Source organism: Benincasa hispida, chromosome 8, assembly GCF_027475165.1.
Source record: "Benincasa hispida cultivar pf3 chromosome 8, pf3_genome.v1.1, whole genome shotgun sequence".
NCBI classification, from domain to species: domain Eukaryota; kingdom Viridiplantae; phylum Streptophyta; class Magnoliopsida; order Cucurbitales; family Cucurbitaceae; genus Benincasa; species Benincasa hispida.
Genome location: NC_143485.1, coordinates 44297721 through 44309894, shown reverse-complemented (window position 1 = coordinate 44309894; position 12174 = coordinate 44297721). Strand labels below are relative to the sequence as shown.

Sequence of the window (12174 nt, the reverse complement as noted above, 5' to 3'; positions counted from 1 at the left end):
AACTAGATTTACTAGAAATTGTTGGTGGCATCTGAGTGGATGAAACCATTGAGGAGGTTACTTTATGCAGAGTTGACGTTGATCCTATAGTTGTGGAAAGACCAATTATTGTACATGGCGATCATGACTTCATAAACGATGATGATGAAGAACAATTATCTCCCAAAAACAGTTCAAGTGCTGATGAATAATTTGAATTAGATTACGATGATGAGTAATGATGTATCTACTCAATTCTCTTTTTTTCTAGCTTACACGTATTTATTGTTAATTTAATATTGTTTTCTCTTTTGTGTGTTTGTATAGATACGATGTCAACCCCTAATAGGCAACGGGAGGCTAATGAAGAATTCCAAGAGTTATATCTAGGCATTAAGGTATCTTCTGTGGGTGATACTTCAGGTTAGTATATTTTGAAATATATTCTGTTAACTGAAACACATCATAAACTGTTTTAAATTTTTTACTCTTTAGATAGTAGCTCATCATCCAAGCGGAAGAAACAAGAGCATTCGCAAAACATCGAGTTGGAAAGATACGTCCAAAAACATGGGAGAATTAGAATTGTGATAAATGAGAGGGAGACGAAATCGATATCTCAACATTCGGTACGATTTAGTAATGTGATCGGCGTCGCCGTGAGATCTGCATTTCCAGTACATTATCGTACTTATGCTGAGGTTCCAAACGAGTTCATAGAATTGGTTAAAAGTCAATTATTGGTAAGTAATTATAAGTTTATTTTTTTAAAGTCATGAACATCATCTATGCCAATTCTTCCCTCCCTCTTTTATAGGCTCATTTCGAACTTGATCTGTCCAGTCAACGACTTAGTCATTTTATAGAACATCAAACGCAAAATTCCTTCAAAGAATTTAGAGTAGATTTGCACAAACATTACAGAAAATGTGGAGATCCTCAGCAACACGTGCCAGTTTTCCTAATTGGCTTAAAAATAGGCCAGAAGATTGGTACGTTTTATGTGACCGCTTCGAGAGTGAAGCGTTTCAGCTACAATATTTATGGTGTGTATCATTTGTTGCATTTACTAATATATCACACTATTGATATATATTTTTTTCCTTCAAATGTAGGAAATGTTTGTGACGAACAGGAAAAATAGAGAGAAATTACTGTTCGACCATGTAGGTGGATCGAAGTCATTCCTACAAATTCAGGCAGAGTTGCAGGCAAAGGAGGGTCGAGAAATAGGACGTGTTGACCTATTTAGGGAAACACACTCTAAAGGTGGCAAGTTTGTGAACGAGGCAGCTGAAAGTGCACATGTAACATTGTTTTGTTTACTGTCGTGTTTTTTTTTTTTTTTCACTTTTAACTTTAGTCGCTTATTCTTACCCATTTAATTATTATGTCTAGCATCAAATATTGGAATTACAATCCAGCCCCACTGTAGAAGGTTCTCAACCACTAACAGGGGATGAAATCTGTGAGACGGTTTTGGGTAGACGATCCGGATATTCAAAAGGTCTATGTTTGGGCCCTAAGCCTAAGTCAAGAAGGAGTACCATCTCATCAAGCTCGTCATCTACTCAAGGAACGGAAGCGGGAATGGATGAATTGAGAGTCAATTTCCAACAGTCTCAGTCGAGGATTAAGGAACTTGAAGACGTTCAGAAAAAAATGCAAGAGGATCATGCAAGACAAATGGAAGAAATGAAAAAGATGATTGAAGACATGGTACGATCACATAAAGGAGACCCATAAAATTAGGTATGATTACTATATTATTTAGTTGTCTAATATGTTTCTATCCTGCATTATGATAGCAAAGTTTAGTTATGTCTTAAGTAGCTTTATGATAATTAAAGAATTGTTGGCTATCCTGCAGTTATGGTAGCCAAACAACTGGATTTTTAGGATTACTAGAAACTTTATAGTCACATCTATAAAAGCACATGTATAACTTCATTTGATCAGCTGAAGATTCAATATTAGGCAAAAGAAAGGTAGAGCCAGACAGTGAAACTTTAGGCTTCAAAAGGGTGTCTTTGCTCTGATTTGGTTGTAAATATGTGTCATTTAAAATTTCAACACTCTCATACAAATTAGATAAGCATCTCACCATGCCTTGATTTTTCAAAAGCCTAATCACAGTCCATGAATCTCGCTCTCTCCATGAATCTCGCTCTCTCCCTGCCTCTTTCTCTCTCCTTGCCACTTACTCTCTCCTATACTATTCTTTAAAGTTTAGACTTTCATCTGCCCCTTATTTCAGCCACATTCATTTTCTCTCTCTCAAATATTTGAAAAACTTTTAACAAATTGACAAAATGGTTTGATCAATGATGATGATAATGATGCCACATACCACACACATATACAACTAAAATTAAAATTACATATTGTTTTATGAGATTTTTGTAAGGATGATCAAAGGTTCATTTATAAAATTTTTGTATGCATGACCATTTTTTTTTCCAATGTAATTTGATTAGCTTTTTAAATTTTTGTTAGTGTCACATATTGTTTTAATTGTTTTTTTCTCACTTGTTTTAATTGTTTTTTTCTCACATATTTTTTGCTCACTTTCTTACTCTTATTCTCTCCATTTTGTTTATTTGGTATCTAAAAAACTCTGTTTGTTGTCAAAGAAAGGAGAAACAACTTTGTCATTTATTGTCTTCGTTGTTGTGATTAGAAGCAAAATATGGAGAAAGTAGTGTTGTTTTATTGGGATGATCCTCTCTATTTTCCTTTTAAACGTAAATTATTAATGCAAAGAGCAATACTTAGTTGCAGTCTAAGGTACACCCAGTTTCATATATTCATTCCTCAAACTATTTTGGGGACAAATTTGAGTTTTATGTGTGTTGGTCATCATTGTTTACTCGTTTTGATGTTCATTACCACCCGTATTGGAGTTTGAACGTGTTGTGGATGTTTATCAATATAACATTTTAATGTTTGTGTTTTATTGTAGAATGTTGTTCGGAGATGAGCTGGGACAATTGTTGTGTTCGAGAAGTGTTTTAGATGTTATTTTGATTTTACTTCTTTTATGTATTTTTTATATGAATTTTTATCGACTTCATTTGGATATTGTAATTTCTAGTATCGACTTCATTTGGATATTGTAATTTTTTACTTGTTATAAAATGGACTTCATTTTCGTTTATGTGAATCCTTATTTGGTAAAATATGTTTTACAAGTTTTCAGATCAAATTTTATAAAATTACAAACGATATATTAAAAACGATACATATAGGATCCCCCGACACACTCTAAAACGGCGTCGGGAGTTATGGTGGAACTCCGGATGCCTATGTGGCATCAGGAGTTATGGTGGAATTCCGGACGCCTATGTGGCGTCGGGAGTTAGGGGAAACTTCCGATGCTTATGTGGCGTCGGGAGTTGGGGGAACTCCCGACGCATTATAGTGCGTCGGGATTTCTTGGAACTGCCGATGTCGTATATTAGGCATCGGGAGTTCCTCCATAACTCCCGACGCCATTTAAAAATACGTTGGAAGATCCTCTCCCGACGGATTTCTCCTGACCAAACTCCTGACGACCGTTTATGCGTCAGGAGATCCTTTCCCGACGAATTTTCCACACTTTCCCGGCGAAATTTGACGTTGGGAGAAGTCAGATTTCCTATAGTGATGATTCAAATACTAACTATATAGATGAGATTCATGTAATTAGATTTAATATAAATATGATTTATATTGAGAGGAATTAAATATTTTGATATGATCCAAATATCAATTATATGAATCAGATTTATATAAGTGAATTTAATATAAATGTGATTTATGTTAAATGTCATGTATGGTTGAGAGAAAATATATTTATAGGTTATATTGTTTTTTATACAATATGTAATCATATATTATGTGCTATATAGGATATAACATATATGGTATATACATATAATAAGGTTGTTATTATATGTATAATTATTATTAAATTAATATTAATTAATTAAAGAGAGAAAGTTACAACTCCCTCCCCCTAATTTCTCTCAGTCATGTACGTGGCGTTATAGATGGATGGTGATAGGATTCATCTCCTTCCTTGGATTTTACTGATAGAAGAGTTCTTTCTTTAAAAAAAAAAAAAACAAACAAACAAACAAAACAAAAAAAAAACAAACAAACAAAACAAAAAAAAAACAAAGAAAACAAAACAAAACAAAACAAAAAGAACAAATAGAAGAGAAAAGTTCTCTGAAAATTTCCTCCACCTTCTCTTCTTCTCCATCTTTCTTCCCTCTTCCAAGGATTCAAGTAAAGTCCATAACTCTTGCTTGAATCCTTTGTTCCAAGAAAATGCGAGGGTTCACAAGTGGTAGTGTCTCTTTTGGAGAAGGAGATCCGAGTGGAGAAGGAGATCCGAGTGGAGAAGGAGATCCGTTCATGTTTTGTTCGAGGGATTATTGAAGAAAGTGTTCTTCAAAAGTAAGGGTTTCTGAAACCCTAAGTTTTCCTTTATTTATTGCATGCTATAATTTATGTAAATGCATATCTTGTTCTTGTTTTACTGTAAAACTTAAATTCAATGAAAAATGGAAATTGGGTTGATCTTGCTTTTGCTCAAGGATCTCTCCTCAGTTAGATCTACGTCATGAATATCCTGCAACTCTACTCAATCATATTATCCATAGTTCCATGATGCCATCCCCCTCAACGTTTGAATTTTTTCCAACAACCCTTAATACGCTAAGTATGGAAGAAGGAAAAACTTCACATGTTTGTCGAGTTGTCCATAATCAATATGACATACCAACATCATGGCGAGGGTATACATTTTACAGATGAGGGTCAATCATCAAGTGTAAGAAGTTCTGGTGATCGTGGACACTATGTCACTCAACAAGATCGATTTAGGCATAATAAAGGATCTTCTTCTAGTCGTAAATAAGAACATTGTACTTGTAATCAAAAAATCTTGAAAATTATTAATGCAACTTTTGAAAGTTAATATTCATGTTTTTACATAAGTTCCTAACAAAATTTTTAGGGGAAAAAAATTGGTGAATGTGTCTTTCAAATATTTTTTGTGTTGGTTTAAGGTAACTAGTGGAGATTTAAAAAGTTTTAAGATTATTTTTGGAACAAAGTAAAAATTTTGTAAATATTAACTATAATCGTTTTCAAAAAAATGTATATATATGGAAAAGATATTTTTGGAATAAAGTAAAAACTTTATAAATATTGAACATTATTTTTTTATATATATAAAACACAATAACAATAGTTCGTAATTAAACTAATTGAATATTATTAAAATTAATATTGATATATCAAATTAATCAAAGAATAGAAATTCTTGAACAAAGTAAGATTATTGTATATATATCAAATTAAAATGAGTAACATTATTGTCACTATAAAAAAATGAGGCTAATGAGATGGTTAATTTTATGTTAAAAGAATTAAAATTTCTATTATTCACGTTAAAAAAATTAAAAATTCAATTGTTAATTTCAGGGTTAAAAGAATTAAAAATTTATTAAAAAAAGTATCGTCTTTATCAATCTTTCTTTTTATGTTGAATGCGTCTACTCAACAAATGCATTCTGGTCAATTTTTTTTTTTTTTTTTTTTTAACAAACTGAATATATCTTTTGAAGAGACGCATTCAGTTTTTGACCGGTCAAAAACTTGTAGAATGTGTCTCTTGATGCATTCCAATAAAGTCAAAATTTTCACCTTTTTTTTTCTAAATAGTTTGAAATCAATCTTTTTTTTCTCATTAACTTCAAAAACCACCTTATTTTTCCAATTAACTCACAAAAGAGGTTCAAGTAACCACATCGCGCATAAAGTTATTAGGATTTGACAAAATAATAATACTCATGAAAGAAATTGAATAAACCATTTTGCATCTTTTATATAAAATTGACATTATAGGTATCTTCTTTGCCAAAAAGAAAGTGCATAGTATCACTATCTTCTTTAAGGGAAAAAAAAAGGTGAATACGACATGAAAAATAATTATGTAATTCCATTTTTCCTTTTATAAAAGTTAATTTTAATTTTCTCGATTATCTATTTTCATCAACAATCTCGAGTTTGCAATAATTAAAACAAAAAATTAAATTAAAGACAACGATTTGATACAGCCTAATTTCCCCTATATTATATCGTCCTTCTTTTGTAACATAGTAAAAAGTAATAATAATTCAATATTTAAAAAAGGTAGTTGCTATCATACAAATTTAATTTTAATTGGTTAACTGGCTTCAACACTTAAATATTTTTCAAAAATCAAAACCCAAATGTAATATGTTGCACCACTAGTTTATTTCAACTTAACACGACTAGTTTTAAATTAGGGTTTATTCCTTTATATTTCATTTTTTTAATTAAAAAAAATGGTAGTATCAAACGTACAAATTTCTTTTCCCTTTACCAATACCTTATATTAGAAATGTAAGTGAATTGATATATAGGGTATATAAAAGTAGACCATATACACTGATATTTAAGTTTTTTTTCCTGTCATTTTCCTTATCTATACGATTTATTACTTACCTTATCTACATAGTTATCAAGATTTTCATATCAAATTACAAAGAAATTGTAAGAAAAGAAGCACCATTTTCAAAAATCATCTCATTATCAATCAAACACCGCCTAAAATGATGGATGCAACATTTTATAAATGGTTGTATTTCCATCATGTAATTAAACAGTTTTCATTTGCAAGAAGTACATTTGTTTTCTTTATGCTGTCAAATAGTGTTGGGAATCACAGAAAATTAAAATAAAATTACACAAGTTTTTGCCAAACACAAAGCTTGGTGATCATCAACCCCAAAAGTTGGCGGGTTTTTCTCCAGTCATATTGGTTAAATCATTAAGCCATCCACCTGAAATTCCCTGCAGGTAAATTCCCAAATTAATTTTGTATTTTGAATTTTGAATTTTATCTTTCTTATGAAATATTCTACAGAAATTAAGTATTTATTATTTATATGCTTAAAATATAATATGTTAGTGCATATTAAAAGATCTCAAAATTGTAAATATGAATTTAGCTTTTAACTTTTTAAGTGGTTAATTTTGAAATAAGTTAATAAAAAAATTGTGCTATTTGACAACCCTTTAAAATAGCTTTTAAAATAAAAATGGTTTTTTTGAGGAAAAAAAAATCTCAAGTCAATCTAAATAAGGTCTAACTCTCTTTTTCTAGGTGACATACGTGCATGTCCAAATATATTGATAACATAATAAATTAATTCAAGAGGAAAATAACTTTTTGGTCTCTAAGTTTTGGGTTTAGTTTCCATTTGGTATTTAGATTTCAAAATGTTAAACATTTAGTCCTAAAGTTTTGAGTATGCTTTCATTAATCCGTAGGTTTGAAAATGTTACAAATTTACCCTTGAGATTTGAATTTTGTTTTAACTTGGTCCCTATAGATTTTAAGATTTACACTTTAAGCCTCAATTTTTCATTGAATATTTAATTTCAGTCATTAATATTAATATTAATTAATTAGTTTAAAATAATTATGAAATGAATTTTAAATTTTAACTTTTAATATTGATGAAAAGTAGTGAACTTAATTGATTATAATTTTTTTAAATTAATTAACATACATTAACACTAAAACAAGAATGGAGTATTTAGTAAAAAACCGAGAGTAAGAGTGTAATATCTTGAAACCTATGAACCAAATTGAAACAAAACTCAAATCTCAAAGATAAAATTGTAAGATTTTGAAATGGATAGACTAAATTGAAACCAAACTCAAAACTTAATAACTAAGCTAAGGCCCCGTTTCATAACCATTTCATTTTTTGTTTTTGGTTTTTAAAAAATAAGTCTATTCCTCTCCATTTCTTATAATGATTTGCATTTTTTTAAGTACAATAGTTGCATTTTAGTCAAATTCTAAAAACAAAAACTACTTTTTTTAGTTTCAAAATTTGGCTTTTTTTTAACTATTGGTAAAAAAATAGATAATAAAAGAAGAAATCTGAAGATGGAAGTAGTGTCTATATGCTTAATTTTCAAAAACTAAAACTAAAAATCAAATAGTTACCAAACAAGTCCTAAATATGTAATATTTTGAAATCTATGAACCAAATTGAAACAAAACTCAAATTTCGAGGGTAAAATTATAACTTTTTGAAACTTATAACTAAATTAAAACCAAACTGAAAACTTGATGACTAAATCTGCAATATTTTAGAACCTAGGACTAAACAAAAACTAGATTCTAAATAATTAAAAAAAAAACTTTTTTCCTTAATTTTATTTTAAAGTAGAAATAAAAGTTAAATATAAAAGGATTTAAAGACGTAAGTATAAGACAGGAGAAACTTACATGTCGAGTGCAGAGGCACCATTAGCATCTGAGATTCTTGAAGTTGTGACAGCCACATCCTTAAGCTGATTCAACTAAAATTAAAATAACAAACATACATTAATTAAAATTAGTGGGGAAATTAGTGTGTAAATGAATTATTATGTGGTGCAATAATTAGAAAAAAAAAATCTTACTCTTTTCTGAAGACGGCTGTGCTCCTCTTGCAAACCCTTGTACTGCCATTTTGTATTTAAATTAAAACCAAAACCCAGTATTTATTTATTTATATTTATTTAAATGTTTAATTCAGAAATATAAAGGTGTGGTGTTACCTTCCTTTTCAACAGGTTTATATGCTCTGCTATGATACGTCTCTGTCCCTCATTTTACCCACACACAAAAATAATGAAATGATAAAATAATAAAATTAATAAATAAAGTGATGGGCAATGAATAACTGATCCACCAATTATCTAAATGCGCTAACCCTAATCTTTTAAGGCATAGTAAAAAGCATTTTAATGGTTTTAGTTTCTTAAAAAGTAATTATTATTATTAAGTTACGTACTTCAATGATTAATACACCGACTATCATCTCAATATAATCAATGGTTCCATCTTCCTTCTCATAATTATCAAACTCACTCATAATTATCAAACTCATTTTATAAACGTGAATATATATATAGCTTGGGAAGACATTAGCAAATTAATTTTCACTAATGAAAAATCAAATTTTCTATTTTAAGTTTAATACGAGTGAAAACAAGGATTATATTCGAATCTCTAACTTTTTGGTCAAAAAACATATATACCGTGATCAAAATTTGAACAGCTTTAGTTGTAGAAAAAAACACATTCGAACTCTTTGTCATGTGTACAACAAAACAAAACCAAAACTTTGAAATTCTTGTTGAGTTCATAAATTTTAGTTAGTATATATATTATATCACAACAATATAAAATACTTGTAGGTGTATTTTTAAAAATAATAACTAAATGTATAACAACATTTTTAAATAATTCTAAATATAGCAAAACCTATCACCTCCCATTAGTGATATGTTCTATCACCGATAGAGTTTAGGAGCTAGATATAAATTTTTGCTATATATTTACAAGTTATTTGCATTATGCTATATTTGTCAATATTTTAGACTTGATTCCTATATTTACATTTGTCCTTTTTTCGATTTTAAGATATCTAAATACACGCCAATTGAATTCCAAACCAAATACTAATCTAAAGAATTTCAATTTGTTAACTTGAGTATAATTCAATCAACTAAAAATCAACTAACTAAAATATGTGTATATTTAGGTAAAAGTTTGTATTTTGATGGTTGAATATAATTGGAAAGACATTACCTTTTTAGAGCGGATACGTTCTATTCCCACACTCATCTGTCTTTCTAACTGTTTTAACTCCTTCACGCTTAACGGTTCCAGATCCTCTCCAGCAAAGTGTCTACAATAGAAGTTGTGACAGTATATACCCATATTATATATCTCAATACAAAGTTTGATGATCATGTAATCTTTTTTTTATTAATTTTAAATCTTAATTATCACAAATTAATCACATTTAAATTTACCTTAATCTTGCCTCCAAGCTGCTTATTGATCTTTTCATATCCTCTATCTCACTCTTCCAAAACTGCAAACCCACAGTCATCACAACACACACAAATTTAATAAAGAAGTTGCAAAAATACATAAATCTCTCAAATTTAATTCTTTAAACTTTGGAAGGCCCAAATTAAAATCGAAATGAGAGCCCACGCTAACAAGACGGTATATCTCACAATCTCTTTGAAATTTATGGATTACTTCATCATGATTGATAATCGTACTATTCGATTTTTGGTTTTAAATTTTTTAAAAGTGAACTCATAAACACTGGAGTTTTACTCATGAATTTTTATATTTTGTTATCTATTTTATACTAATATTTTTATAAATAAAATCAAGTGTTGAAAACTAAAGAAGATAACTTGTAAAAGCTTGCTTTTTGATAAGAATCTCGTTTCTAACACACACAAATATTAGTTCTCTCTGCAAAGATTTCTGCTTTGTGAAGTTATCCTCCTAGCGGTAAATCATTATGTTAAACATCTCAATTACCACTTGTTGGTCTCTTTAGATCGAAGGGAAAAATCATACTTTTAAGAACACCATTAGAAAGAACTTGCAAATTTTGGAAGATGTTAGAAACCTATTTGGGCTTTGGTCATGCAGATCAAAGCTTTTTACGAATTACAACTGTTCCTCCATTGCTCTCACTTTACATGCTTTTTTGTAAGTTTGTTGTATAGAATTTAACTAAGATTTTAAGTGTGCTATTCATAATTTAAAAAAAAAAAAAAAAAAAAAAAATCCAAAGAAATAGGAATAAAATAAAACAGAGATCCCAAAATTGATAAAGAAAATAAATTGAGTAATTAAATACCAGAGCTCGTGAATGTGGATGGTTGGATTGCGGTAGCCCCACGTCAGTCCTATACCTGGCTAGGGTTCCATCCATGCTGCGCTCGATTCAACCAAACACAAGTTTATACATTAACAAATCTCACTCTCACATACACCATCGATATTTATGTTTTGAGTAAAAATAGTGGGTTTTATTTAGTTTCTAAATTTTAATTATTTAAGTTGAAAAAATAATATTACCAAAGGCAAAGCAAGAAACCATTTTAGAAAGAAATAAACAAATTCGAGCGGTAAGTAAAAGGATATGAATGAATTTTTTAATATAATTATTTAATTAAATGTAAGATGAAAAAAAAAAAAAAAAAAAAAAAAAAAAGGAGAGAGAGAGATTAGAGTACGAACTCATGGCTAGAAAATTGGTAGGCTTTGCCGGAAGGGGAAAAGATGAGAAGGGCAACTTCGGCATCACAAAGAACAGAGAGTTCATAAGCTTTCTTCAAAAGCCCATTCCGACGCTTCGAGAAAGTCACTTGCCGACTTGTCGGATTTTCAATTCGCTTCAGCTCTACTTTGCCTCTTCCCATTTTCTTTTTTTTATTATTATTTTTATTTAAAAAAAATGTGTTCATGCAATATAGAGAAGAATTAAGGTTACATTAAAATGTTTATATAGAGAAAGAGAAAAAAAGAGAAATAGATATATTAGATTCGGCGGCGTTAAATTAATAACTAATAAAAGAAAAGAAAAGAAGAAATTGACGGCGTGAAGTGAAGAAAGAGAAAAATAAGGAATAAGAAAGAGAAGAGAAGTGGATGGATGATGCGGTATGATGCGACGCCATTTTCTAATTTAATTTAATTTTACCTTTTCATATGATTCTTCCCTTTTCACTATTCATTTCTTTTCCCATCCCCCCTTCTTTCTTTTTCCCTTCTTACCTACTTTTCTCTCTCTCTCTCTCTCTCTTCTTTTAAATTGTTTTTTTTTTTTTTTTTTTTTTTTACAATAACCAACTATCAAATGTGTATCGAGCCGGGTTTTAACTTTTGGTTTTTAATTTTTTTAAAATAAAGTCTATAAACACTCATTTTGATTTCTAAATTTCTAGTTTTGTCATTTATTTTTATTGATGTTTTCAAAATTCAAACCAAAATTTAAAAACTAAGGCTCTATTTAATAATCATTTTTGGCCGATTTCATAACCTTGTTTTTTGTTTTTAGCTTTTGAAAATTAAGTCTATTTTCTTCCCATTTCTTACATTGATTTGCATTTTTCTTAAGTACAACGATTCATTTCTTAGTTAAATTTCAAAAACAAAAACAATTTTTGAAAACCTTTTTTTTTTAGTTTGCAAATTTTTGCTTGATTTTTTAAACCATTGGTAAAAAAATAAATAATAAAGTAAGAAATTTGGAGATAGAAATAGTGTGTATAGGCTTAATTTTCAAAAACAAAATG

At 29.3% G+C, this 12174-nt stretch overlaps 1 protein-coding gene and 1 pseudogene across 3 annotated transcripts; one reads left to right on the top strand and one right to left on the bottom strand.

The window, feature by feature from the left end:
- Positions 1-311: 311 nt before the first annotated feature.
- LOC150034614 (uncharacterized) lies at positions 312-1725 on the top strand (annotated as a pseudogene).
- A 4884-nt stretch (positions 1726-6609) lies between these two features.
- On the bottom strand, positions 6610-11700 carry LOC120083498 (agamous-like MADS-box protein MADS3). 3 transcript variants are annotated; one of them, XM_090316145.1, is made up of 9 exons: positions 11580-11700; positions 11117-11301; positions 10734-10809; positions 9880-9941; positions 9653-9752; positions 8617-8658; positions 8479-8520; positions 8303-8376; positions 6610-6849 (listed from the first exon to the last, which is right to left on the bottom strand). In XM_090316145.1, the coding sequence occupies exons 2-9, from the start codon at positions 11296-11298 to the stop codon at positions 6819-6821; spliced, it is 609 nt and encodes a 202-aa protein (XP_090172271.1). In that variant the 5' UTR covers positions 11299-11301; positions 11580-11700; the 3' UTR covers positions 6610-6818. The 3 variants fall into 3 exon arrangements, with proteins under 3 accessions (XP_090172271.1, XP_038895205.1, XP_038895204.1); XM_039039277.2 differs by lacking the exon at positions 11580-11700 and having other exon boundaries at positions 6610-6839; positions 11117-11475; XM_039039276.2 differs by lacking the exon at positions 11580-11700 and having other exon boundaries at positions 11117-11469.
- Between the last annotated feature and the right edge of the window lie 474 nt (positions 11701-12174).

Bases quoted from the DNA above. Each gene is read 5' to 3' on its own strand.
- LOC120083498 (XM_039039276.2), bottom strand. From the start codon at position 11,343: ATGAACACATTTTTTTTAAATAAAAATAATAATAAAAAAAAGAAAATG. The intron at 10,810-11,116 runs GTTCGTACTCTA...AATCGAGCGCAG, and splicing joins TACCAATTTTCTAGCCATGA to CATGGATGGAACCCTAGCCA. The intron at 9,753-9,879 runs GTAAATTTAAAT...CTTCTATTGTAG, and splicing joins AGCTTGGAGGCAAGATTAAG to ACACTTTGCTGGAGAGGATC.